Consider the following 26,126-nt stretch of genomic DNA (forward strand, 5'->3'; position numbering starts at 1 on the left):
TGGAGGAAAAACATGCATTTTAAATGTTTATTTAGAACCGTAAGAACTTCAACACATTGTATTTAAATACAAATAAATATCAAAGCGTGTTTCTGATGGGAACACAACCACATACCAAATTTGAGTCTAGGTATTTTCTAAATTTCTAATAGAAATAGAATTGATTGCTGTTCTAAATACAGATACAGATCTGGAAGACTACAAACATTAGACCACGGAAGAACAAAACACAGGCTGTTTACAGAGGAATATAAATGGGTGTTATTGACATTCGTAGGGATACAAACTCGCAATGATACTACTTGTGTCTTTACTCAGGGAAACAAAACTAGAAAGCAAATATCTAACAGCACGAGAGCTACTTTTGAACAACTCAGGCTTTGAACAATCCATCACACACACACAGCTCCGTCCCCGACGCTCGGGCCGGGAGCAGGAGGGCTCTGCTGGAGGTGTCACTGCAGGAACACAAACCTGTGCTGTGCCAGTGAGCAACACCTGCACATGGACACCAGGGGCTGGCTAACCATTACTTTCCTCCTCTTGTTTGAGACCACTGTCAGCCAGCTTGGGGAAGCAACCCAGGAGTGAACGTGAGGTAAAGGTTCACCACTGACAGGACTAGAGAGAGCAAACAGCAGCAAAAACCAGACCGGTGTCTGCTGGACCCAAGCGCACACGCTCTCCAACACCCCCTTTGCACACGCAGCCGCTGCACATACCAAAGAGAAAACGCAGCCAGACATTCGCTTTTGCCTCCCTCTTTTAGGGGGAAAAAAAAGGGCTGCAGGTAAAATGGTTTAAGCAAAATGCCACCCATCAGACTTGTGAATTACGCACCCGGGGCAGGTAATCCTCAGCACAAACACTTGTGCCACGTTACACCAAGAGGCAACCGACCGGCTTCACCAGGCAGTAACACCAGCAGCCGGACGGGCTGGTGGGCGAACCCCGAGGTCACGTGCGTGGCAGATGTCTGCGAGGCTGCAGGGTCGTTCTCACGCTGTCACATCTGGTTTACGAAGAGCTACCACTGAAGGGATTACTGAACGCAAACATCAGACGTACAACTGCTGCGCAGCAGCTTAGGGCACGGCGCAGACCTCCGCGGTGCGTCAGAACACTAATTCCTACATGGAGACACACACCTACAGCCCAAAGGACACTAGGAATACCTGGGCTGTGTCATGTCTTATCTTAAAGTTACCATATCATAAAACTAATACCTGAAATTTTGCAAATCAAAATGCAAAATAGATTTTCTTCGGTGCATATAAAATATTGCATGCAAGTGCTACTAAAAGTGTTGCAAAATCTATTTAAAATGAGTTTTATTGAGACGAAAAAGTTTTCCGCGGTGACTACAGAATGTTCATCAAAACCGAGTGCTTCCCCTCCTGTTAAAAAAACCCCACAAATCGGAATACTTTTTGTTCCAAAACACTTTAAAAAGTAATCAGTTAAACGGAGTATTTTTGGGTGTGCTTTACTCCATACACTAGTTACCGTTTCTAATCTTGCTAATGAATGCACACTAACAAGAGGTTGTCTGCGTGTTGAGCAGAGGCTTTGAAGGGAACCTACTTCTCTGAGCAGCGCTGGGCTGCGCGGCAGCCAGGAGCGCTCGCAGCTCACCGAGGTGCCGCAGACACCCCGCCGCGCTCCGCTGGCGCACCCCGCGCACTCGACAAGGTACAAAAGCGTTGGAGGACTCCAGGAACACAAAGCGCTGTTTCTTGCTACTATTATCCATTCATAAGCATCATCTTCTAGACTTCCAGGCAGCTCTGGAATAAGGAGTAGTCCTTTTCTTATCCGACGGTTTGAAGTAAGAATAAACAGGCGCTGCTGGGTATTCGGCATCTGGATTTTCTGCCATCATTTTCAGCTTGGCTTCGATGGCCTTTATTTTTGCACTGACACTGGAAAGAGGAAAAGCAGAAGGGAAATTGAGTTTGATCTGAGCATGGAATCAGACTACAGCAACCCAGAGGTTTTGTTGACGTGTGAATACTGAGTCACACGAGGAGGGGCCGAGCAGCCCCCGCTGCTGCATTCACAAGCCACGTGAAGACGGGAGGCAGGAATCTGCTGCTTAAAGCCTACACTGCTTCATTTCAATCCCCAGCACAGATCTGCTGAGACAAGGTCCTCCAAGATAAATCACAGCACCACCAAATAACGGCCCTTGCACCTACTCAGCACTTTCTTGAGGACAGTGAGCGAGACAAGTACACAACAAGGCTTCCTACTCCATGTAAAATGATGTCATTTGAAGAGGTCTGAGCATGTGCAGCAGAGCGCAGTTCAGACGAGGCTGCTGGAAGCAGCAAAGAAATGAAAGCCAGACTTCCTCCCAGCTACAAGACCGCTCGGGATGGGAAAACCCCAGACTCTAATTAGGTCAGGAAGAAACATTATTTCAGCATTAGCAGGGTTTATCCCAAAGGGAGAAGCTATCCCAGGTTACACCCCAAATTCCGAGGACTTTTGTTATTCATTGTCCTCCACTGGGTACAGAGGAACATTCCCTTCTCTGCTGCGGCTCCTTGCAACATCCAGCCTCACTAGAACAACTCCTCTGTGCCCCTGCCATAGCTGACAACCTGCACGACTCAATCTCTGCTCGTTACTTCCTTGTGTGTTACTTCTGAATTCCAAGTTCATTTTATCTGTGGGCAAATTCATTATCCCCTGTCCTGGTTTCTTTCAGGGTTCCACTGACAGAACACAGAGGAAAAAAAATCACATATCCTTTCAACCCAACTGAATTAGCAAAGCAGCACTAAACGTTTTAGTTAAACAGAGGGGTTGGAGAATTTTACCACATCCCACAGAGAAGACCAATACCTACCAGCCCCAACAATGGCAGAAAAAAAAGCGCCATCTCTGATTTTGTTTTGATTTTTTACCACTATAATAGAAATTCTTGCTCATAAGGATTTTGCTTGATCAAATTACTACAGTAAAAAACTCTCACTGAAATTCATATGAAATGTGCAAAGCACATTCTCTCCAAATCAGCTCCAATGTTACACATTCCCAGCTCCTCTCCTCACCTCTTCTCCTTCCTACTGCCCCGGCAGCTTCACATGTTAGAAAACAAACTTCAAGTCTGAAGCATCCCACACCAAACAAGTTACTTTGCAGCATGCTGCCCTTCTAAAACCAGCTTGCTGCCATGTTACGTTTTTAGCACAAACGTAACGCCAACAACTCCAGATCTCACTGAATCTGAAGAGTCGGTTCCTGCCTCTTGTGCAGTTTGGTCACCGCTCAGCCCCCCATCTCCTACCTGAGGTTCGACTGGGGCGGCTCGGTGCTGGACGATGGCTCCAGACTGATCGGAAGGATCTTCTCGTTTTTATTGTGATCGTATCTCTGTGAACAAGAGAGCAAGGATTAAGTCAGCTGGAATTACGAACAGAGGAACATTTGCCCACAGATCCACTTTAAAGCTGGATTAACATAACCTCATATTTTGTGCAGTTTTTGCTAAGAATGATTTTAGTGGCCAAGCATTGAAACAAATCCCAATCTTAATATTCATTTAGTACCAACATGGAATGTTGACTCAAATACTGAACACTTAAGTGCACGGTACTACAGATTCTTAAACCTTATCCTGTCATACCACTTCGTGTTGCCCTCTATATAAAGCATAAAGCAAAGATGGTAAATTTTAAGGTAACTACTGTACTGTATTACTATGCTCTTTATCCAGCCATCGTGCAGTCAGGAGGTAACTCAAGCACACGACTGCACAGAATCACACAGCACTGGAAGACCAGTTAGGAACCCTCTCCTTTCTGCAGAAGGGAGCTTGTGAGTGTCATCCCTGTGGGCAACGGCCCTCCTGAACTCTTCGCAGTGCTCTGCTTCCTTACTTCGCTTGGCACAAAGTCAGGTTTGTTTTTCAGCAGAGCTGCTCAAACTGACAGTGTCTGGTAAGCCTTGGCCACTCATCTTAAAACTACTTAGCACGGTGGTGGTGTTGTCTAAATCAAACGCTTGTTACAATCAGCCGAAGTTTTGTGTCCTTAAATCTTTCCATTCACGATCAGACAAGGTCCTGCAAACTGAACGAGTTATCTGTGTTGTTCCCTTTGCCCTGGACGGTTGGTGCTGAGCTGCCCGCTGCACCCCCAGCTGAAAGTCCCCGCATGGCCTGACGGCTGCCCAGGCATCCGGAACACGCGCTGCTCTGGGAGCCACAGAGCTGGCGAAAACGGAGCCTGGATGTGCACCAGCCTGGATGTGCTGACAAGAGCCTGGAGCTCCTGAAGCCAGTAATTAAAACAACATGGTCTCCTTTAATGTGGAAACCTGTTTTGGCTTTTTTAGCATCCAAAACAGATGCACTCGTGTACTTGATAAGAGAGAGGGGAGAAAGCTGCTTGTGGGATAAACACCACATGCTGAAAGCAAACCAGTCAAAGGGAAACAGCAACAAGTGGCTCCCCCCACCTCTCCCCAAATCCATTTATCTGCAAAGAAAGTTATTCAAAATAAATTGCTTTATCAAATACCAGACAGCAAATAACTGCAGGAGAAACAAGACAATCATTTAAAAAATTAAAACAGGGGCATTCCAAGAAGGTACTGCTTGAGTTAATATTAAAAACTTGATGTTTTATGCAACAAAGCAAGCAATAGAAGGATATTTAGCTTAGATGTGAAATATGTTGCTTTAAAGTCAGACGTAATTAGGGCTGCTGCCACATAAGTGCTTTCAGTAGCAGAACAAAGTACTTGGTAATGGGGGATTTCCACGCATCTCCTATCCAAAAAGGAGTAAAATCACAAAGGGAAGGACTCAGACTTTCAGCCAATCACTCACTAACTTCGGGAAAAGCTGAAACATGGACATTTATAGAAGTAATTTGTTCCCACCCCTCTGATCAGAAACTCCCTTATGAAGAACATCAGATTAACTGGCCTATTCTTACTCCAAGCTCATCCAGCACAGTTTAGGTAGACAAGAGAAGCAGTAGATCCTCAATATCCTTTCTATAAGAGTTGTTTCCTAGAATTGACTGAAATCATACTGCCAGGCTGAGAGAGCCTTGATAAGAATTGTTACTTTAATATTAAAGTTTTCCGATTTTGCAAATTAAAAGCAACTCTTCCTCAGGACAAGCAGCTCACCTTGACTTGCGCGTGTGCCCACCGCACCACCAGTTTCTTGGAAAGGGCCAGCTTCCCATTGAGACACTGGATCGCCTTCTCTGCTTCCTGCGCAGGAAGACAGTTCAATAAACAAACCCAGTCTTTAGTCAAAACCAACTCAGACATAAAGAGCCCTTTTCTCTTTGTTAGGCAGCCTTCTGTAAGTACAGCCAACTGACAGCAAAGAAAGTTTATCCCACTGTATCCCAGTCCAGGAATATCTTTAGAAGAGTCCAACATGTGAGCAAACAGACTTTTATCAGCCTTATTGGTTTATTCTTTCACTTGGTTTTGGGGAGGAAATGTGGAAAACAATCAGGAGTTTCGAAAATACCAAACAGAGACAACTGGAACAGCGTTCAGAGGGGGGTTTATGCTACAGGAGTTTCTCTAGAAAACACCATGACTCATTACAGTGATTACCTGTGTCTCATTAACACTGGTCTATGCCTACTCCAGATCCTGCTCATGCACACCAGGGACATTACCCACTTGGTCCTGTTCTAGGCTCAGCAGTAGAATCCCAATCTGGGGACTCTCCCACAAAACTCGATTCACAGCAGTTGAAGATTTATGTTGCAATGCTGTTCTACCTTCCCATTAATCATTTTCTAGAGCTACCATTCCCAGGACTCTTCAGACATCCTTACTGGCAACTGCACAGCAAAAAGATGAAGTCATGCAAACACAAGCAAACTCCAAACATGCTGTTACTCCTAACTTTCGAACAATTTTAGCAGAATTATGACAAAATAATGACAACTCTGGTGCTGGTGAGCATGACTTGAAATTTCTACTTTGAAACAAGAGTTAAGACCCCAACGGTGCAGCCAGGGGCAGTTCACTCCAGGATGCTGTTGATGTATCATGCTGTACATCTGGCAGCATCACACAAGTTGGTGCTCGCGTATTGATGAAGCCAAAAGAAAAAATACGAGGACTTGAGAGCAGTTCTGGATTCCAGGCTGGCTGGCAGGCTGATCCAGGCTCTACACAGATCACAGCACCGCTACCGTACAACTCCATAAGCTCACGACAAAAGCGGACCAAAGAACTGGCCCTTTCCCATTAGCATTCAGGAAAAGTCAGCACAGGAGAAAGGAAATCGCTATTGGTACTTCCAGGAGCAGTCACAGAGCGGAGCTGTTAGAGCCAGTGTGCTTATGTAGACAAGCTATTTAGTTTATCCCTTCCTGTTTTAGCTTTACATTAACATTAAACAAAAAAATCAGGAAAGAAGCCAGTCATTTAAATGAGAATTTTAGACAAAAGTAACATACCTGTTTGGTTTCAAAGTTCACGAAACAGTAACCCCTCGGCTGCCCCTCCAGAGCACCAGACTTGTGAAAGAGAAAATCAAACTGCTTTACTTTGCCAAACTTCTGAAGGAGTTTGAGGAGGTGGTATCTGAATAGGAGAGAAGACATTGATGAAAACTTCCACCACTCTCAAAACGAGGAGACAGAGGAACCCCCTGACACACACACATGTATCACAGTCAGTCACACGAGCTGTTCGGTTGTGTCACACGCGTATTCCCAAACACCACCGAGCTGGGTGCCCTGTACGGTGACCCTTCAGTGTCCACAGCTCTGAGCTGCACTGTCAGTGACTGCTCAAAAGCCCCAAGGAACAAAGTTTCCCTCCCAGCGGTGCCAGCTGAAGGGCATGGAGAACATCTATTCATAGCCAGCTTCTGAGCAACCACGCAATGGTTTGCTAGGAGTCTGGGAGGGCTTTGCCTCCTGCCTCCCTAAATCACACCTACTTTTAAGCATAAACCTTGGTCCCCCCACCACACAGAAAAGCAGCCCCGTTTCCACTCGCCTGGCAGAGCTGGGGAAGTAGGAAGACAGAAAAAGGAACAGAACAAACTGCAACCAGGAATCAACAGTAGACCAGGCAAAGAGAGGCACCAGACAGGCTCCAGTATCATCTAGGCCAGACCTGCAGTGCTTTTGGCTCAGACAGTTTTCAGGGACAGGCACATGAAAGACGGAGACTTATGTGGCCACTTATCTTCCTGCCATCCAGTTGGGAGGGTGCTGGTTTTGATAAAACTGGGAAAAGCCAGAGTAAATCTGTCTGCTTAGTATCTGGTGCACTGAGCAACTTTAAATACGGAGCACATTTGCTGTACAAGCCACATCTAATCCTGACAGTTCTCAGTGCAGCTTTTCTGGTTCCCCAGATCACAGTGTTTAACACCACCAGCTGACCCAGAAGGCAAATGACACCTGTTCCTACTTCACTGTCTGATCCCAGCTCTAGAGTTTAAGGATTGTCTAAGGGTTTAATAAGGGTGTCTTAGTCTGGACTCATCTTCTTCTGATCAGTTGTACAGCATTTGTTAGCAAGCCACATAGTCTAAGCCTAATTTTCTGCTTGCAAGATGACATTCAGCACTCTGAGCCACCGAGGATAACTCGGCATGCACGTGGAGCACCAGGAGCTGGATGAGACCTTGCACGTCCAGATATCAGTGATCAGCAGTGGCCCAAGATGGTCAAACGCACCAAGCGGCTTCAGGGACAGTCCAAAGAGGAAGGGCAGAGAACAGTTTTCCTAATAAAGCCCGATAGGATGTTTGAGAAGGGCCACAGCCCTTTGTTAAGCTTCAGGAGCCAGGCAAGAAAGTTCCAGGAATGTGAGTCATCTCACAGGATGGTCACGGTGGACACTCAGGATGTGCACTTTTAAAGAGGTGAAGGTGCAGCAAGTGTTCAGATGAGCAGCGCAGAAGGGCCAAGTTATCTCCCATGGGGACAAACACATTGTAATTGATTATGGAAGGCTTCCTACAGCCTTCGGAATACAGACAAAGCACTGTGGTCTTCCAAGGGGCCTAGGAACCCTCAGGCTCTGCTCAGAAGGCAAGAGAGACAGAAAACGAGAGCTAATGTAAAAAAAAGGGAGTTGGTTACACAGTAGATAAGTTTCACCACTGCACCTCAAGCTGCAAACAAGCAGGCACAGAGGTACAGGTAAAAACACAAACTTTGGAGCCGTGTGATGCATATAAAACTCCATATACTGAACTTTCAGAGCCTCCAAAATACATGAAGGCACCTCAGCTTTGTTTCCGTAAATGTATCGCTACAAAAAGCACTCGTAAGTTCAGTAGTGTGAAAAGAAAGTCCTTGCCATGACTAGAATGCTCTTCCCCATCAGCAAATTACAGAGGCAGCAGAAAGGCAACAAGGATTCTCATCGCATTCTGTTCAGCAACAACAAAACCCCTGAGCTCCCCTGCTAAAAGGAACCCTTTGTAGCTTTTTTTTCTGAAAACCTCTATACTTAAGTAATACTCCTAGCAGCAAAGTCGCAGTTGTTCCTTTAAAACAAATTCCATTAAGAGTCTTGACACAACCTATGCAATCTGTTTTACTCAAACTTTAGATCACAGATGATGCAAACACTATTTTCCAACCAGGAATGCAGTTTTTACAACTGCAGGTCACCTACTCTCCATGGAACAGCTCAGGACTGAAGTCTCATGTAACTAGAAGTTCCAGGCTGTATGATTCATTATTGTAAATATAATGAGGGCATTAACAGTAACTTGACAAGTGGTTCTCCAAGCCAAGAGGACTGCGGTCCTGAAGGAAGATCTGTCACGGAAAACCTTAAAAAAAAAAAAAGGTGGTAACGTGTAAAAAGCTTTACTATGGCAACAACTTGGGTTGTCCAGAGCTTGGAAGTTATTCACACAGATGTGGCCCCGCTGTGCTGTACAGATCACCGCAGCCAAGCGCAATTTCCACTTCCCGTCATCTGATGTGAATGCGAGACAAACCAGCAGCTCCCCCATTTCCTTTTCCTCCGCTCTTCCTCCTGGCACCCCGAGCGCTATTGAAACGCAGGCACGGCTTCCTCTGAACAATGCCGTCCCAAGGATACCGCAAAGGTACCGGGCCACATGCAAAACCTATTATTGCAAAGAATTTTGCCCCACTGGGAGTCAGTAGGAGTCTGTAACAACAACTTATGCACACATTGTTTTCTGGGTGAGACTCATCAAGATGGGATCACAGACAAGCAGCAGAACAGCCAAGGAAGTTCAACACCCGCGCTTTCGTACCTGTGGAAAATGAACGGTCATTCAAGGGCTACTGGAAACTAGAGAATACGTATGTGTAATTGTAGAGCTGGAAATGAAATTTTTGCCTGTCCAGAATGCTGAGAAGTCTCAGAAGGCTTTATGAACAGGAATGGGCAGAGGAGGCAGTCCTGCTCCACTTGCCACGCAGGAGATGTAGCTAAAGTATGAGGAGACAGTGTCCTACATCACGAATGTTTGATGTGCTTGTGCTCAAACGTGTACATTACCTATTAACTCTCTTGTGCTTGATTGCAGCTATAGGTTGCTCTCTAAACAGAAGTCTTGGATTAAATCAAGACTTTCCGAACTCATTTCTGCTTGAGAAAGTTACAACCAGTTATTAACCCTGCTAACAACTCAATCAGCTTTACTCCATCTTAAAACAATCTAACATCTTTTAAAAAAACAGATAAAAGGAGCAAATGAAGAAATAGCTGTGGAGTTTTCAGGTATATGTTTTTAGTCATGTGATTACTAAATGATCAACAGGGACAATTCAGATGAGCAACTATGAGCAGAGATGTAAGCCCTTACGATGAGAAAGTAAGGGTAAAGGTGATTTACAGAAACTCACTGACCTGACGCAGAACCTCGCTTTCTCTCTACAATGAGAAAGTGTTAAAAGGAAACTCCTCTTTTTTTATTCACAAGGAAATGTAGATTACAATATTGTTTGCGGGAGAAAAATAGCCATTTTTTAAAGCAAGACACAGAATCATAAGGCCTGAAATACACAAGCACTGTCATTCATCACTGGGCACACTGTAAACATTCAGTAGCATGGAAGCGCTCTGGGTTTGGTGATGCTGGAGAACAAAGTCCCTTGGCCACAGCCAGGACGCTGCTCCAGACACAGTCCCAGCAGCGAGGGCACCCGTGCCCACCTCAGTTCATGCAGCTGCAACAGGTTATTCAAAAAGGAACAGCCCACCTGTGCAAGAACCCAACTGAAACCTATAAAACTCACCTCGCCAGCCTATGAAAATAGTAAATTACGACATACAAAGCTATTACTTCTCTGGCCTAGATTTCGAGGAACAACCTGGACTGAAAAATGGTAATTAATGCAGAAACCACCCAAAGCTGAATGGCTGAAAAGCACAATGCATTAATGATTCAATTTAGAGGCTATTAGGAAACTGCTCTGTTAAGATGAACCACATTTAGAATAAAAACCGAGCACCTGCACACACACAAAAAGAAGCAGGAAGAAAAAAAGTATTCCATGACAGGCATATACAATAGTTAATCAAAAATGCTTGTTTCTTAGAAGTGTATAAACCCAAAGTTGTTTTGGTTTGGGTTGTGGTTGGGTTTTTTTGTTTGGTTTGGTTTTCATGGGTTTTTTTGTTGTGTGTGTCCTGGTTTTGTTTAAAAACAGTTTATCTTTAATGAATTTGCCTGTCAGCTAAACCCTTATTAGCTGCATTTTCCTGAAAAGCTAAATACATGTTTTGGTAGACATAGCAATGGAATGCGAGGTCACTAAGGATGGATGGACATCCCACGAGAGGGGCAATGAGAAACAGGTGATCAAAATCAGACCAGCTAAGTGTTACATCCCATTCATATGATACTTCATGTAGAAGTGGGAGATCACAAGGATCTTGTCCCTTTTTCCTTACGGCCAACATTAGGAGAGGACCTTGCGAGTCATCCCTGCAAACTGAGGCCCAGTGACAGACTGAAGCCAGCTCCGGTTGGCTACAGAATCCAGTCCAGGACTTCAGGTGCCGGCCCTGCAGTTGCCGGGACTTTCAAGATTGGTTTTGTATATTTTGTATTATTTTCTCTATTTTTATCAGTAGCATTAGTAAAACATTTTTAATTTTTCCAACTCTTTTCTCTGTCCTCCTTTCCCTCACAATCACCTGTCCTTAGTGGGAAGGGGGGCAGGGGGGAAGAAGGGGTTAACAAAACATCTGCCGCAATCAAACCCCTGACAGTGTGCTTTTTTGGTTTTTGTTTATACATAACCTACTGATCTTTCAACACACAATCCAGACATTGGGCAGCAAGTCACTGTTCCTTGACCATGTGGCTGTTCAGATATTATGTCTGCTCAGAAGATAATTATATGTAGTCTGCAGAAAACATAAACCGCACACAGATGCGTTTGATTTGTGCACTTATCCACCATAAGCAGCCAGTCCCATCATGCCCTACCTTGTTACCACTCAGTTACTCAAGTGAGTAACTTGTTTCTGTTCAACGTACATCCCACTGCTGACACTAGGAAAATAAGGAAATAAGGCTCTTGGTCATCCTGGAATTCACCAACCTACAATTCTAACACTTCCCTGGTTTAGAAAACAAAGACCTTTACAACCCCTGTGCTTCCAGCCCAGCAGCAGCTCGCTGAACTGCTGCGGGTCGTGGTGTAAGTGCCTGTTTCTGAGCCCCTTGGTCCATGGGGCCAGCGCAGCCCTGGAGACACCCCCAAACACGCACCCCGCAAACTGCGACCTGTCCCACAGCAGGGACCGGAGGGGCCGCCGGCGGTGGGGTCACACCGGAGCGGGGAGATGCGGCACCACCCGGGTGCTGCTGCTGGTGTGCGGGACACCCGGCACCGGGTAACGGGGGGGGCGGTGCCGCTGCTGGGGGCGGGGGGAGGCGGCGCCCCTGTGAGCCGGGGGGGCGGGGCCGCGGAGGGGGCACTGGGAGGGCCCGGGGGGACCGGGTAGCAGCGGGCCCGGGGCAGCGGCGCCGCTCGGTCACTCACTCGGTGATCTTGGGGTCGAGGTTGCCGATCCAGAGGCGGTGCCCGTCCTGCAGGGAGCCCTCGGACAGGATGGACGCGTTCTCCAGCGGCAGCGTCTGGCGCGCCGGCTCCATGGCTCTGCGGAGGGCAGCAGTGAGAGCGGGGCCGGGCCGAGGGGACACGGGGGGACCGGCCGGGGCTGCACTCACCATGACACCGGGGACCGCGCGGGCCGCGGCCGCTCCGTCCTCCCGCAGGCCTCGCCCCGCCCTTGGCGCTGTTTAGTGACGTATCGCGGGGCGCGGTCCGATGACGTCAGCAGGCGCGTGCGGGGCTGCGCGACGGTGAGCGGGGCGGCGGACACCGACCCTCCCCCTTCTCCCCCCTCCTTCACCGCCCCCGGTCCTGGTCCCGGTCCCGGTCCCGTCCCCGGCCCGGCGGGCGGGGCGGCCCGACCTTCCGCGGGGCACCGGGGGCGCGGGTGGGGCGGGGCCGGGGCGTCCTGAGGAGAGCGGGCCGGGGCCTTTGTGCTGGGGGCGTGGTCAGATTGAGGGGCGGGGCAGCACGCGGGGCGGGGCAGTAGTGGGCGTGGCGTGTACGCACGTGCGGCGGGGCCGGGGGTCGCGGGGACCCCGCGGTGCTGCGGGGCCGGGATCCCCGCGCGGTCCCCGCCGGGCCGGGGAGCAAGGGGACAGGCGAGCGCCCGCAGCGGCGGAGCGGGGGGCCGGTCCTTCCGACAGCCGCCGGCAGCAGCAGCTTCCCGGCCTCCGCCGGACATCGCGCCCTTGTCTGAACGGACCCGCTTTTCCGTCCGTGTTTGTGCCGCTCTGAGCACGGCAGAGCTGCAGAAATGCCTCAGAGCCCCGAACAGTCCGGTGTGAAATAAATCCGGTGAACGTGGGGGGGCTGGGGACCCCAAACCTCCTGTGACAGCTTCTCCTGGGCTGATGTGCAAATCCAGGCTGTTCTGCTTCGCAAACGTGGCTTTTGTGTCCCAGGCCCCTCTGTGCAAAGGCCGCGCAGATCCCGCGGTAGGAGCTGGCTGCCACCAAGCCCCTTCCACCAAATTCAGCCCTTGGTCTCTGCAGAACGCCCAGACCCGCTCCCCACACCGCTGGACTGTCACCTTACACTGAGCGACACTGCTGCTTTTTAGCACACAGTGAGCCACCTACCTTTCCTCTTTTCCAGGTGAATTAGAGAAGAGCTGTAAGCGATGGCGATGACACTAAGATGCTTCCGTCACCTGCCCTCCCTGCTGCTTCACTCTCGTTTGGCAGCGCTGTGGGCGCTGCCTCAGGCCCCCCCGGCCCAGCTCCTGTCTGGCTGCAGCCACTGTGGCCATCAGATGCTGCTGAGCAGACAGCTAGCTACCAAAAAAGGTAACAGCAACAGCCTTTTTCCTAGTGTTTGCAACCCCTCAGTACGTTGCCAGAATTTCTTTTCTTATCCCTTTTATCTCCTGTACCAGCATTGGTCTGACTCGGGCAGGACGCAGCTCTGGAGAAGCTGGTTTGCTGGTGTTGCAGTGTGTGGGAAAGCTCAACTCTTCCCCTGGGAGAGGAACCGCGTGGAGCTGCTGCTGTGCTGAGCTGGGGTGGCAATTGTCACAGTCCGGGCTGGAGTCAGTGCCTGCAACATGACCTACAAATACACTTTGGCTTATGTGCTCAAGTGCTGGGCAATTTACTCATTAAAAGATACAGTTAATCCGATTCATCTTAGACTCAATTCTGAACCCAACAGTGGGTTTGATGTCTTCTTTCTACTTTCTAATGCAACAACTAACTGTTGTCGGAAATTAATTGTATTTGTGCTCTGCAGCTAAAGGTAAAGGGCAGACTCAAGCCAGAGTGAATATCAGTGCGGCCCTAGTTGAGGATATCATCAATTTGGAGGAAACCAATGAAGACATGCAGGCAGTGGTAGAAGCTCTGAAAGAAGATTTCAGCAGGAATCTCAGTGTTAGAACCTCACCAGGTTGGTAACTTTCTCATGTGATGCTCTATTGCCTGTAAATAACGATACCAGTCCCAGTAACGGAGAACTCTGATTTTTTCAAAATTGATTTTATTGAGTTATTCACTGTGCACCCAATTGCTACAACTTTGACGTCCCCAACTAAAGGCTTTCTTCACCCTGAGCTTGACCAGGAAGAATCCATTTTTGTTAATAGCTTCCTGGAAATAGCTTTTGTAAGTGGGAGATGTCAAAAGTGTCTAAGTGAACTGTTTGCAGATGTGATGAAGAAGCAGGTTGTCAGCTAATGGTGCAGTAGGGCAGGAAAAATCCAATTGCCATTAAATTAGCCTTTTGGAAATTGCCATCAAGCTGGTGTCTGCTATATACAAACTCTTTTTGCTCTGTGTCTTTGTGGTTTGTGACCTTTATGAGCCTTCTTCACTTAGTGAATTTTGTGTCTTAGGAAGAAATGTGAATATATTTGCCTAAGCTACAGTTACTATAACACTCTGAACATACGGATTTATGAGTAGTATCAAGTTTCAGGGATAAAATTTAACATTAAACAATGACCAAATTTGAATCATTCACCACCCCAACTCTGGCAGGGGCACTTCACTCTTTAATGGAGTTGGAGAGCGTAGCTCAGTCTCTTAACTATTTATTTTAACCATAGGTATTTTTTTAATTGCACTGATAAAGTACCTGGTGTCCCATGTGCCTTTTGGCCTGTTAACATTTTGCAGCAGAAACGAGAGAGCAGATTAAGAGTAGCTCAGGGAGAAACCGAATACCTTAAATTAGTCAGTGTACTACACCTCCTCTTGGGACCTGGGAAAAGAGATGAGGGGTTTAAGAGAACACTGCTAAGTTAAAGACAATAGTTGTCTGGATTTTTATAACAACATTTTGATTTTCTTTAAGTTCTAAGAATTAAAAAATAACTATTTCCTTTTAATTCATAACAATCTTGCTTGTTTTCCTATTCTAGTAACAAAAACAAACTGGTTTGTTTTTGTGGTTTTGTGCTTTAGAGTAGCACTGAAATATTTAGCTTGCAAGTACCACAGGGGATGCATGAACACAAACAGCACCTGAAGGCTGAATAAACATGTGGGTTTTTGTTCGTTTGTATCATCTATATTTTGCATACCGGAGGGGAAGTGGGACACTGCGTATGCGTTATTCTTCAGCATCGCCATGAGCTGCTGGCTCATACTGAAACTCCCTGTGTTTGGTTGTTTTGAGGGGCCCTCGATCACATCATGGTGGTGACAGAAGACGGGAAGTTTCCTCTGAACCAGCTGGGGCAGATCTCACAGAAGTCACCACAGCTCCTTATAGTGAACATGGCCAGTTTTCCAGAGGTAAGGGCACGCTGCCAAAGGCATTGCGAGGGGAGATAATGATAATGGGTCATTTTGGTTCCTTATGAAGACGTGGCCATGCACAGAAACGGACGTGGTTGGAATAATCTGGATTTGTGCTGGGACACCATTAAATTCCTTTAAAACTTATTTATCACTGGGGCTGGTAACCCCCCTGAGCGCTCATGGAAGAAGCTGCTGATGTAGCCTACAAACTTCTGCAAAGCCACCCTGGTAGGACTAAGCCAGGCTTGTGCTAAGTGCTGTCATGGGGCCTGACTTAAGCTCTGCTGAGGTTTGCAAGTGCCTGCAGGTCAGAACCCGAATTAGGTGCTTTGACCTATCCCATGGGAGGGCCAACTTCCCTTAATTTTCCGCAGCGGTCCTAGTTAGACTTGGCCCTAAATTAGGCAGCAAATCCAAACCCCACCTTAGGATCAAGTGCTAGCGGTGCCCTGCAGCGGGCTCAGCTCAGAGCAGTAAGGAGCCCAGGGTTAGCTGCTCATCCCACTCCAGGGCTGGAGGGTTGCCAGAGCTTATCTCTATTTATTTTGCAAAGGCTTTCCCCAATTAATTAAGTCAGCAAAGTCTCAGGAGGTCAGTATAAGGCACTTGATGGCTGAGTGTTTCTTAAAGCGTACCCAGCGTGTATCATGGTGTGAAGGGTGACAGCCCCTCATCAGCGAGTGCCCCAAGGTCCCTCGGAGTGCCAGAGCTGAGAGGGACAGGGACGTCACTCTGTGACATACCCCATGTCTCAAAATGAGAAATGCGCACGTGAGAAATGAAATACCACAGTATATACCGTTGCCTGCATTTGCTTTCTAAGCCAAAGGACCATTTTTCATTTGAACTAGAGTTAAAACTGTTTATCTCAATGTAGTTACTTTATACCACAAGTGTTCCATGGATAGACTGAACTCTTTAAAACCATTACACACACGTTCACTTGCTATCATTACTGACAGCATACAGCCAGTGCCTCGTGGCATTGGAAAACAAATAAAAATGCCTGAAGAGTCTGGGAAAGAAAATAATCATAGGAAAGGACTTGCTGGATCAAATTCTGTTTGCCCAAGAGTTAGAAAAACAGATAGGACTATATATTTTAAGCATGGCTATTTGTTTCATGGGCTGCAAAAGGCTGGGGCAATATTGCAATATTTGCCCCTTCCTCTGTATCCTCCAATATGTGTGTTAAACAGCACAGCTTTTCCTGAGCATTTCCTTCCTACAGAGCAAGCACCGTCCATAGAATAACACGTTTACATTCCTAACAAGCTGAGATCATCTTGGTTACATTTTCTCTGCCCCTGTTGTGCTCTAGAGGACAGCACTTATGTCTTACAAAACACAAACAGTCATTTTGTTCGGTGATGTCACACGTTGGGGACCTAAACAACTATGCAGAGCTTTATTTTGTGCCTCAGTTGACAAAAGCTGAGCTTCATAAATACAGTCTAGTGCAGCAGCCTGGAGCTAAAGGTAAGGATGGGAAAGGGCATCAGAAATAGCAACGCACCTTGTGGGAAATGCCGCCTGAGTGCCACAAGAACACAGACTCCCTCGGTCTTGTTATTGTCAGCGCCGAGAACGAAGCGACCGGGCAGAGCGCTGCGGAGCTCCCGGCAAAACCGCGGTTTAACCGTAAATCCTGGTGTTCTGTAGAGGTGCACCGGTGCCCTGGGAGGGGGAAGGAAGCCGTTTAGTCACTTTGCAGTTACCAGGCAAACCTGCGCTCCCCACCTTTTAAGCAGAGCAGAGTGTCAGCCAGCGGTGATGGAGCTTTGAGAAGTTAATCCAGAGTAGTAAGCTGTAAAATAAACATAGAGCTGGGCACAGGCTCTGTTTCTCAGCCAACTGCTACTGCCCGGCTGTAATGTGGTTAGGTTGTAGCGCTGAAGTGGTTAAGTTAAATAACATTTCTAAATTGGCACTGTGTGATTTCTAGTGGGAAACATTCAACTGGAATTTTTAAATGCTCAGAATCTTTCATCTCCTTTGCCACAGTCAGGCTATGCCTTGGGAATTTGTTGCGGTTTCACTCTGCATTGCCTCAAACCATTGAAATAGTTTCAAAGAAGGAAAACAGTTTTCTTTTGTTGTTGCTTCCCTTCCCCGCTCCCCCTCTCTGTGCCCCCTACCCCGATACCGAGCGCGGCCGTAGTTTCCCACTCGGTTTGATCAAAGCTCTCCGCACCAATGTAACTTCCTGATCTTACTGGTAACAGAAGTAAATGTTTCCATGTTCCATGGAGATGGATTGCCAACTATTGACAGAGTTCTGGCATATGGGAATGATTATTTCCTAATTCCCTTTACCTTTTGATCTGTTTTACAGAGCACAGCTGCAGCGACGAAGGCTATAAGGGAGAGTGGCATGAACCTGAACCCAGAAGCAGATGGGACGATAATTCGGGTGCCAATTCCTAAGTGAGTATTGATGGCAGCCTAAGTTCATCACCACGCAAGGTAACGCAGTGGGTTGCAGTCAGTGTCATTCAGAGGGTGAACACACACAATTACTGTAATGCTGTGATCCAGCTGCTTTCCAAAAAAAGTCTGAGCCTCTAAGAGCGTCTGGTGGAAGCTCTTCCAAGTGTTTGAGCTGTAAGTCACCACATTTTGGCAGCTGGTGGTTGATCATATTGTTCTTTATCTTCCCCATGCAGAGAGTGGTCCTAGCTGGCTGCAGCACTCCGCAAGAGACAGGGAAAGGCTTGTGGAGCTGTATTGCCGTAATTCAGAGGCTGATTCTTTGCTGCCCTGCTATAAATTCCTCGAGTTAAACCAGCGCAGAGCAGCAGTAATGAGCCAGTAGTGTTAGGGGTGAATAGCACCTTGTTGCAGAGAACACTAAGAGGAAGCAATGAAGGAAAAAGGGAGGAAATAGATAGCTTTGGCTAAAATATCCACTCTTCTCGTGTCATACATGTTGTGTAACTGAGGCTGCACAGAAGCTTTGGTGTGGGGTGGACGGAGAAGCTGGCTGCTGCTGGCCCAGGCTGCAGCATCGCTGCCCTCACCCGTCACGGGTGCTCGCAGCCCTCGGGTGAGGCAGGAGGTGCCACTGCGGGAGTGCTAAACAGAGAGTGGGTGCAGCGCGCGAGTCGCTGCTGTGTGTGCGTGTTCTGTCCCTGGGACCGGGCTGGACCTTCCGTGGAGTGGGACCCCCAGCAGGTCCCCAGGGACTGTCCCCACGGCTCAGGAGTGCAGGCACAGCCCGCTGCAGGGACAGGAGTTCTGCTCGGCCCAGCTTTGCATGATACAAGGAAAATTCACCAGTTCCTGCCGGTGGAGCCATCTAAATACCCTGGGCAGATGCGGATGCACGCGATCACACACCCTGGGGTTACCTGGCACTGGGGGGCTGCAAACAGCTCCCACAAAGGGTAAAGAACGACTCCCACGAGGGGTGAGGACGGCTCCGTGCGGCCTGTGCGCACACCTTGCACGTGTGCTTCATTTTACGGGCAGGTGATTCCAGTAAAGATGAGCCAAGTATTTCTTGTGCTTTAGATCTACTTTAAACATTCTATGGAATTTCATCTAGCGGTTTGATCGGAGAAGTCTAATTGCAGCTTTCCGTTGCTGTCGGTGAGAGGGAATGACATTATCATTCTATTTGCTGATTTTCTTTTCCCTGTGCTCCCTGCCCTTCCCCCATTCCTCAGGGAGGAGGAGGAGGAGGGCACCATTATCTTCATAATTGCTGAGGCTCCCGGGTTGCTGCACAGTGGTTTGATTGTTAATGGGCACTTGGGTCATCCTTGAATATGAATTGCAGGGGAGGAAACTCCAAAACTGCAAATCCCAATCTTAAAAAAATATATTGTTTTTTAAACAAATATATATGGTCTATCACTCTCTTTTGCGGTGCTGCAGAGCGAAAATGGGTCTTATTTCCCCAGAGATCTGCCTTGTGTGCTCCCTCGTTCCTCTGCACTGCGGGGGTTGCTGCTCCTTTCTCCTTGGCTGGTTGGTAGCCCAGGGAGTCCCAAGTTAAGGAGATTTTTGGCTTGGGACGCGTGTCCTGCAGATCTGCTGCACGGGGACGTCCCTCCTGTTTGCTCACCCGCTCCGTAGTAACACAACGGGGTCTTTCAGAGTTTCATCCACTTGTCAAAAAGACAAGAAGATGGTTTCAACCTTTTAAAACCTCCTAATGCAAAGAGGGGTGGAAATAGTCAGATTCTGCTAGGGGCCTCTCTTTAATACCCCTGAATGACTTTCTCTGATTTTCTAAGTTTTTCATTTTCCAAATTCTAAAGATGTTTATGAGGGAAAACAGAACAGACAGATGCAGTGAAATTGCCAAAATTACGGCAGGTGTGCAAAATAAGCAAACAAATCAGAAATGAAGAGACAATACAGTTTCTGCAGAAACGGATTCTTTCATGTGGGGCACACAGTAAAAGCAAACTCAGACCTGAACTGTCCTCGCCTGTTATCAGAAACACTTCTTAGTCTGACCTATCAGCTGGACACATGCGTCGTATTTTGCCTTATGCGAGTCCAGTGCTGAAGAGCGTTTCAACTGAGCGTTTTAAAACGGAGTTTACTTTGCAGTATTTATTCTAATAGTTTAGTTTTTGCATTGCAGCTTTAGCAGAAAAAATACACGGCTTTAGTTCGTGTTTACTTGTGCTTCCTGCTAGGATCCCCTCTGCTCCCCAAGGCTTTCGCTTGTTTGTGTTGCTAGCTCTGCATAGGCAATATTTATTTGTATAAAAAGTATTCTCTGAGGGTTTAAAAAGAGAAAAAAAAAAAGAAAAGAAAGAAAAGCAGCCATGGGAACATTTGTATTGGTTGATCTCTTGGCCGAATTTGACCTGACCTTGTGTCTTTTATGCTATTGCCTCATTTTTAGATTCATCTTTTTTGGACCCATTGTGTTACACTGGATATTGTTTGTAAATCAGTAATATTTTTACACATGCTTTACTGAAAGCCAGATGACTCATTTGAAAGTTTAATGACTCATTGTGAGCTTTTTTTCCTTTGCCCTTTAAGAAATATGCGCAGATACCTACTATGGGGAAAAGGGACTCAAAAAAATTGATTTGAGAAAACCCAAAGCTGTTCCTGAGCTCATCACCAGAAGTCTCTTGCCTGCTTTTTGTTGAGCAATAGATGTTGCACCCTGTGTTTATCTGCAATCATGCACGCCGAGTATCTAGTTAAGCCTACTCTCCTTTAACCGAGCCCTCTCCTTCACAGGAAATTCCTAGCGTTTGAGATACAGAAACTATTCTTACCCACAGAAACGTCTTTGCGCTGGAGACGAGACGTGGCCGCTGTCGCGCTGGCTGCGCGGGGAGAGCAGCACCCGAGGGCTGCGCCGCTTCAACCGCTGGGCGCTGGGGGAGCAGAAAGAGAGGAGATGTCACCCGTGGGACCGTGGAGCTCACCAGGCTCCGTTCTGATCCCGGCAGGGCAGGAGCATCCCTGGGGAACCGCAGCGCTCGGGCTGCTGCTCCTCGGGCTGCGGGGAGAGGAGAAGGCACTGCAGGCGGCTCCTTGTCCTTGTTCCCCACCTCTGGCACCCCTTCCCCAGGTTCACGCGTTTTTTAGCTTTAAAGGTGGGATAGGGCCAATGGTTACTAGACAGAAAAGCAAACATATCTAAGAACAGTTTAAAAGTCACAGATTTGGGGGCAGGATTAAGCAACTGTCCTTAGAAACCATGAACCTGGCTCGCGTTGATGGATTTCTTAACCAGAAACAGCATCTGCTTGAAAAAGCGTCCGTTTCTGGCATTGTTGGTAGCATTGCTGAGAATTTACACACAGTCTGGCTGGAACATAAAACCCACTGAGAAACTCCACGGCACTGCGCAGTGATAAAAAGAAATTGGTGTTAATAAAGACAGACAAGGAGGCATGAAAGCTGTGACCCCGTGCCAAGAAGCATAGGAAATCTGGCAGCGCTGCATAAACAAAAACATTTCCTTAAAGGCTCGGCAGCCCCGAGCAGGCGAGTGATACCCTCGGCACAGTTCGCAAAAGCCGAGCGGGGAGGCGAGGAGCTGATGGGGAGCTCGGGCTCCCATTGCGGGGGTGGCCCCACTGCAGAAAGGGAGAGATCTGCAGCTCCCTCCTCCCAGCTGAGCAGCCGGGATTGACTCCAGCCCCCCCAAAAGCTGCTTGAGAATCTGACCTCACCCGGACCTCTGGTTGCGAGCCGGCTCTGCTGGCTGTGCCTGTGCCGCGGGACCTCGAACTCGAGAAGCCCTAAAGGCATCGCTGGTGGGATGCGGAGGAAACCACAAGTCACCCCGTTTGCTTCTTGCAAGGCGTCTGGGCCAGGCTCGAGCCTGCATGGCCAGGAGCTCCTTGCCACATGTGCCATTCACTGGCCACCTCCCCACTGTCCCTCAGTGGGAAGCAGGACGGGCTGGGGGGACAAGCTGCTGCCTGTGGTTACGCCCAGACCAGGGACACTGGGGACAGGTCGCTGCTCTCTAGGTCTGTCAGCTTTTCTAGCAATCCTGTGCTCACTAATCAGTTCTGAGAAGCCCGTTCCCTCTTGCGCTGTGCAATAAAGATCGCTGGCGAGGGGCCGGTGTCTGCAGACATCGACGAGCACTCGGCTGCCGGGGGAAGGGGCCGAGGGTCCGATCCTGCCCTGACAGCCTCCCCGTAACACACCCCCTCGCCCCACGTTTCCTGAGCTCTGCAGGAAGAGTCCTGGCCTCAGTGTTTTGGTGACCCAGGCTGTTGCAGCCAATTTCTAAATACTCCTGTGAAATGTTTATTTTGCAATATCTTCTGCGAGCAGACGGGCGCTCTCCTGCTAGCGAGTCCCAGTGGGCGCGCCGGGGTTTTCATTCTCAAGGCGGTCTGGAAACTTCAATAGCCATGAAAATAATTAAAATATTATTGTTAAGCCCTAGCAGTTGGTGTTGACAGTGATCAGCTGTAGGTGCTGGAGCATTACCAGAGCCGAGGTGACACGTCAGCCATTCCTGTGCCTTATGCAGATGGCCAGACTCCCTCATCACCTGCAGTTTTCAGTTTGGGATGGAAAGTTGAGGGTTTTCCTATGGCACACCAGCAGTAACCAGCCCTGTATTGGCAGGAAGGTGGAGCTGAAGTTCTCCTGGGCCGAGTTCCCTGTGGCTGGCGTGTCCAGCATCATCCTCATGTCAAACCAGGAGTTCACATCGTGTTGGTGGAAAAGCCTTATGATGAGCTGGAATGAGGCTGAGTGAAACATAAGCTCTGTGGCTTCCAGGTGTAGAATTGAGGCTCTGGAGTTGCAGGGAGATGACCCGGAGTTCCAGGAAGGGATGGAAGTTGCCTCCTGGCTTTGCGGGGTTGCACTTTTCAGCTCCATCTCTCAGGTCTGGAGCTGGACTTTCCCTCTTTTCCCACAGATGCTTTGGCAGCAGAAAAAGGGAAAGTCTGAACATCGTAGCATGACTTTCAGGCACTGTGGTGACAACTATAGAACAAATAAGACTCGGGCCAAGTCCCTCAGCTTAGGGCTGTGCTGGGAACTTTCCATTCCAGGCTCAAGACTGGTTTAACTGGGGCGCACTGCCCTGATGATGCTGCGCAGAGGTGGCCCATTCGCTCAGGTGGACCAAAATGGGATAAAACACATCCTGAGCGGTTTAGTTACCCTGTCCTGTGACACAGCATCCACACAGAGCAAAATATCTTAACACGGCGCCTTTGGGTGTCCCTGCACAGCCTGGCTCGGTGGCAGCTCTGGCTCGACCAGCCGGGGAGGATCGCTGCATTTACCCCAAGTCCATGGCAGAAAGTAAATCTGGCTGTGCTACACATGACACTGTTTGCTTTTGGTGTTTTTCCTTTCCCCTCACTTCCAGGGTAACGAGGGAGCACAGGGAGAGCCTGGCCAAGCTGGCCAAGCAGTCCACCAACAAGTCCAAAGAGGCGCTGAGAAAGGTGCGGAGCAAAAGCGTCAACCAGGTCAAGAAGTTCAAGAGCAAAGTGTCTGAAGATACCATCTGGCTGCTGGAGAAGCAGGTAATTCTTATCTTTGTTTCCTTCTGCCATATCATGATGTTTCCAGCTCAGTGCTGTGTGTTCCAGTCCTTTCTGACAGATTCCCAGCGCTGAGGACCCGGCTGGGGAACGGGTGGCCCTGGGCTGGTTTTGGAGTTGGCGATGGCTGCTGTATTTGCCTTTTCTCTGTGAGACTGGGGGTTCAGTCTCAAAGCCGAATTTATAATATGAACTATTGTAAACTGACACAGGAAGAAACAACTGTCCCCCAAAAGCTTTCATACTACAAGGGACTTGCACAAACCAGCTGAACTTGGGGACCAAATCGACCCACATCTGTGGCTTTACCATCTACACAGGGCCTGGCCACTGCAAACCAGCTGGTGTTAACGAGGATTGCTCCAGTTTGTTATTAATGAAAAGGCTAGCAAGATTATCTCTGTTAGGAGATTTTTGGCTCCAATTCAGGAAAATACTTAAGCACATGCTTAATTCCCTAAGAGCAGATGTCACCAAAGTCAATTACTTGGGCATAAACTCAGGCACAAGCCTAAGTGTTTTGCTGAGTTGATGCCTGTGAAGGCAGGCCATTACTTTTTAGCTGTTTGTTTATTAACAGCTAAAGTTAGATACATTGCAAATGCTTCAGGACAGTTCTCTGTGTGCTCACAAAAATAAACAGTGATATACAGAGCATTTGTGCAAGCAGGAAAAATGGCCATGCTATTGTAACTGAATCCTGTTGGGAAGCAGTTCTCCCAGAGCACACAGATGTTTCTCTGCGTTTGTAGAGGTAGTGTCTCAAGTCTCACGTTTGCTTGTACCCCAAAGTTTGCAACTTGAGGAAGGATCATCATCATATACCTTGGAAGCAAATGCATCTTAAATTGGTCCTGTAAAACTAGTACCTAAGACCCCTCGATGTGCTCCAGCCTCTGTCTGCACTTGCTTAAATAAGTGCCTGCACATTTTGGCCCTGTTTACATGCTTGCCATGTCCATCTGGTGCTACCAGGAGACCTGATCCCTGGGCAGGGCTTTAGCAATCACCACTCATTTCTTTTTACGAGAAGCAAACAGATCTGTTACTTGATGTGCGAGTTCTTAGCGTGTGCTAAGGCTGTGCTCCTGCTGTTACCTGGTTGATTCTAATAGTGGAAAGGTTGCCGGAGGTGAGGAGATCAGCCCTCTCTTCTCCGGTGCCAACACCAGCGGGTCTCTAACTCTGCCTTCCCTCGAAGTCATTCTGTTAAATAAGGACCTGACCAAGCTCAGCCAGGAGTTTGTGCTGTGTCTGTTCTCAGAGCCTTTGACCTGTCCCTGTTCTCACTGTGCAGATGCAACACGGGCACAGAATTACTGAGGGCTGGTGGGAGCCCCCAGGAAGAGGCTGTTATTGCCCCAGCACTATTTTGGGTTTTATTAAGACTTCAGGCTTTGTTTCAGGAGGCGACCCAGTCACTGCTTTCCCTTTAAGCTGTGGCATCACCTGGCGTACAGCTCAGACTTGTGTTATGTTGCTGCAGATCCAGCAAATGGCAGACAGCGCTGCAGCGGAGATGGACAAGCTGCTGGCGGCGAAGACCAAGGAGCTGCTTGGATAAACATCTTCCCAATGGACACACTCCCTCCTCGAGCAAGGACAAACTGCCACCCGCCCCTGTGGCCACCCCAGCCCCATGGCAGCAGCCCCAGCTTTGGCTGCTCCAGTCCCCACTGTGGACTGTGCTGGAGGGAGGGGGGAACTCTCCTCGCTGTTCTTCATCCGGGTGGCAACAGAACTGGGTGAACTATGATTAACAATAAACTGGCAGGAAAGAGGGCTGGAGGCTGCTGGGGGGGCTCACAGACACTGAGACACTGGAGGGGCGGCTGCCCCACTCACCTCACACCGGCCCATTTGCACCCCAGCGAGGGAAACCTGCGCTGTCCCGCTGCGAACCTCGGCATTTATTTTTGCTTAAAATAAAGTCAGATATGGAGGAGCAGCCTTGGGACAGCCCGTTCCTGGTTGGCATGTCCCCTTGGGTTCCTGTGTCCCCGAGGAGCCCGTGGCCACCAGAGCTGCTGGCAGCCCAGCCAGCGGGAAGGACCGAGGTTGCTCAGCACCGACCGGTGCCGGCGGGCAGGACAGACGGGCTCCACGCTTCCCTGGGATAGAGAACTGAAACCTGTGCTGTCAGCGTGGCTGTTTTAGCCTGAACCAAGACCAAAAACCAACACAGGAACTTTCCAAACACAGCATCTGCCCTCCCTGACCAGCAACAGAAGGCTTGTGGAAGCCACTGGTACCACATTTTGGGGGGTGGAGGAGGTAGAAGCAGAACGGGGTGTCGAGCACATCGCACAGCTCAGCTCCACCACCAGCAGGTACTTCCCGGTGCCCCCGGGCCATGGCCAGGGGGAAGGTGGTGACCAGCCCCGCTGCCCCGCTGCATCTGCGTTCAGAGAGCACCGAGTGCTCTGCAGTCCTTAAATAAACAACTCCCAAAAAGTTAGTTTGTGTGCAGTTGGGAGGGGGAGAAGGATGAAGGATTTGCTCTGCTAGGGCCCCACATGTCAACAATTTCTCTGCTTTGTGTATTTTGGCCAAAGCGCTTGCCATGATAAATGAATAAAGGAAAATGGCAAGCCCAGGGCAGTTACATGGCTCAGTAAATTGCTTTCAGCTGATTACGGCATTTCTTTTGACATTTATCAACTAGGCTTTTTTTACTGTTGCAGCCTCAGCATCCCAGCAACAGCCTGGGCTGGAAGGGTTTCCCTGGTACCTGCCCAGGAGCGGCTGAGCTGGGGGTTTCTCTGCGCCAGGGCAGGTGGAGAAGCTGCTGCAAGCTTGGGCTTGGG

The 26,126-nt window shown here is 48.6% G+C and overlaps 3 protein-coding genes across 6 annotated transcripts in view; 2 read left to right on the forward strand and 1 right to left on the reverse strand.

The window, feature by feature from the left end:
- RABGAP1 (RAB GTPase activating protein 1) overlaps positions 1 to 26,126 on the forward strand; it is a 171,806-nt gene that overhangs the window by 21,937 nt on the left and 123,743 nt on the right. The window lies entirely within an intron of this gene.
- Positions 14 to 12,337, reverse strand: RBM18 (RNA binding motif protein 18). The gene is made up of 6 exons (XM_065853727.2): positions 12,185 to 12,337; positions 11,997 to 12,113; positions 6,450 to 6,576; positions 5,149 to 5,235; positions 3,296 to 3,381; positions 14 to 1,922 (listed from the first exon to the last, which is right to left on the reverse strand). Exons 2-6 carry the CDS (start codon positions 12,107 to 12,109, stop codon positions 1,763 to 1,765), a joined length of 573 nt encoding a protein of 190 aa, XP_065709799.1. The 5' UTR covers positions 12,110 to 12,113; positions 12,185 to 12,337; the 3' UTR covers positions 14 to 1,762.
- Positions 12,008 to 25,777, forward strand: MRRF (mitochondrial ribosome recycling factor). 4 transcript variants are annotated; one of them, XM_065853725.2, is made up of 7 exons: positions 12,008 to 12,128; positions 13,167 to 13,357; positions 13,800 to 13,955; positions 15,186 to 15,304; positions 17,646 to 17,737; positions 23,142 to 23,301; positions 24,806 to 25,777. In XM_065853725.2, exons 2-7 carry the CDS (start codon positions 13,192 to 13,194, stop codon positions 24,881 to 24,883), a joined length of 771 nt encoding a protein of 256 aa, XP_065709797.2. In that variant the 5' UTR covers positions 12,008 to 12,128; positions 13,167 to 13,191; the 3' UTR covers positions 24,884 to 25,777. The 4 variants fall into 4 exon arrangements, with proteins under 4 accessions (XP_065709797.2, XP_065709796.2, XP_071673298.1 ...); XM_065853724.2 differs by lacking the exon at positions 12,008 to 12,128 and adding an exon at positions 12,219 to 12,319; XM_071817197.1 differs by lacking the exon at positions 12,008 to 12,128 and adding an exon at positions 12,629 to 12,850.

Source organism: Patagioenas fasciata, chromosome 20, assembly GCF_037038585.1.
Source record: "Patagioenas fasciata isolate bPatFas1 chromosome 20, bPatFas1.hap1, whole genome shotgun sequence".
NCBI classification, from domain to species: domain Eukaryota; kingdom Metazoa; phylum Chordata; class Aves; order Columbiformes; family Columbidae; genus Patagioenas; species Patagioenas fasciata.

What these genes read in the sequence shown, in the direction of transcription:
- RBM18 (XM_065853727.2), bottom strand. Translation starts at nt 12,109, where the DNA reads ATGGAGCCGGCGCGCCAGACGCTGCCGCTGGAGAACGCGTCCATCCTG. An exon ending in CTCGACCCCAAGATCACCGA is followed by an intron (nt 6,577 to 11,996) that starts GTGAGTGACCGA and finishes TCTCCTATTCAG; the next exon opens with ATACCACCTCCTCAAACTCC. An exon ending in TGAACTTTGAAACCAAACAG is followed by an intron (nt 5,236 to 6,449) that starts GTATGTTACTTT and finishes CTTCCTGCGCAG; the next exon opens with GAAGCAGAGAAGGCGATCCA.
- MRRF (XM_065853725.2), top strand. Translation starts at nt 13,192, where the DNA reads ATGGCGATGACACTAAGATGCTTCCGTCACCTGCCCTCCCTGCTGCTT. An exon ending in ACAGCTAGCTACCAAAAAAG is followed by an intron (nt 13,358 to 13,799) that starts GTAACAGCAACA and finishes TGTGCTCTGCAG; the next exon opens with CTAAAGGTAAAGGGCAGACT. An exon ending in TCTGGCTGCTGGAGAAGCAG is followed by an intron (nt 23,302 to 24,805) that starts GTAATTCTTATC and finishes ATGTTGCTGCAG; the next exon opens with ATCCAGCAAATGGCAGACAG.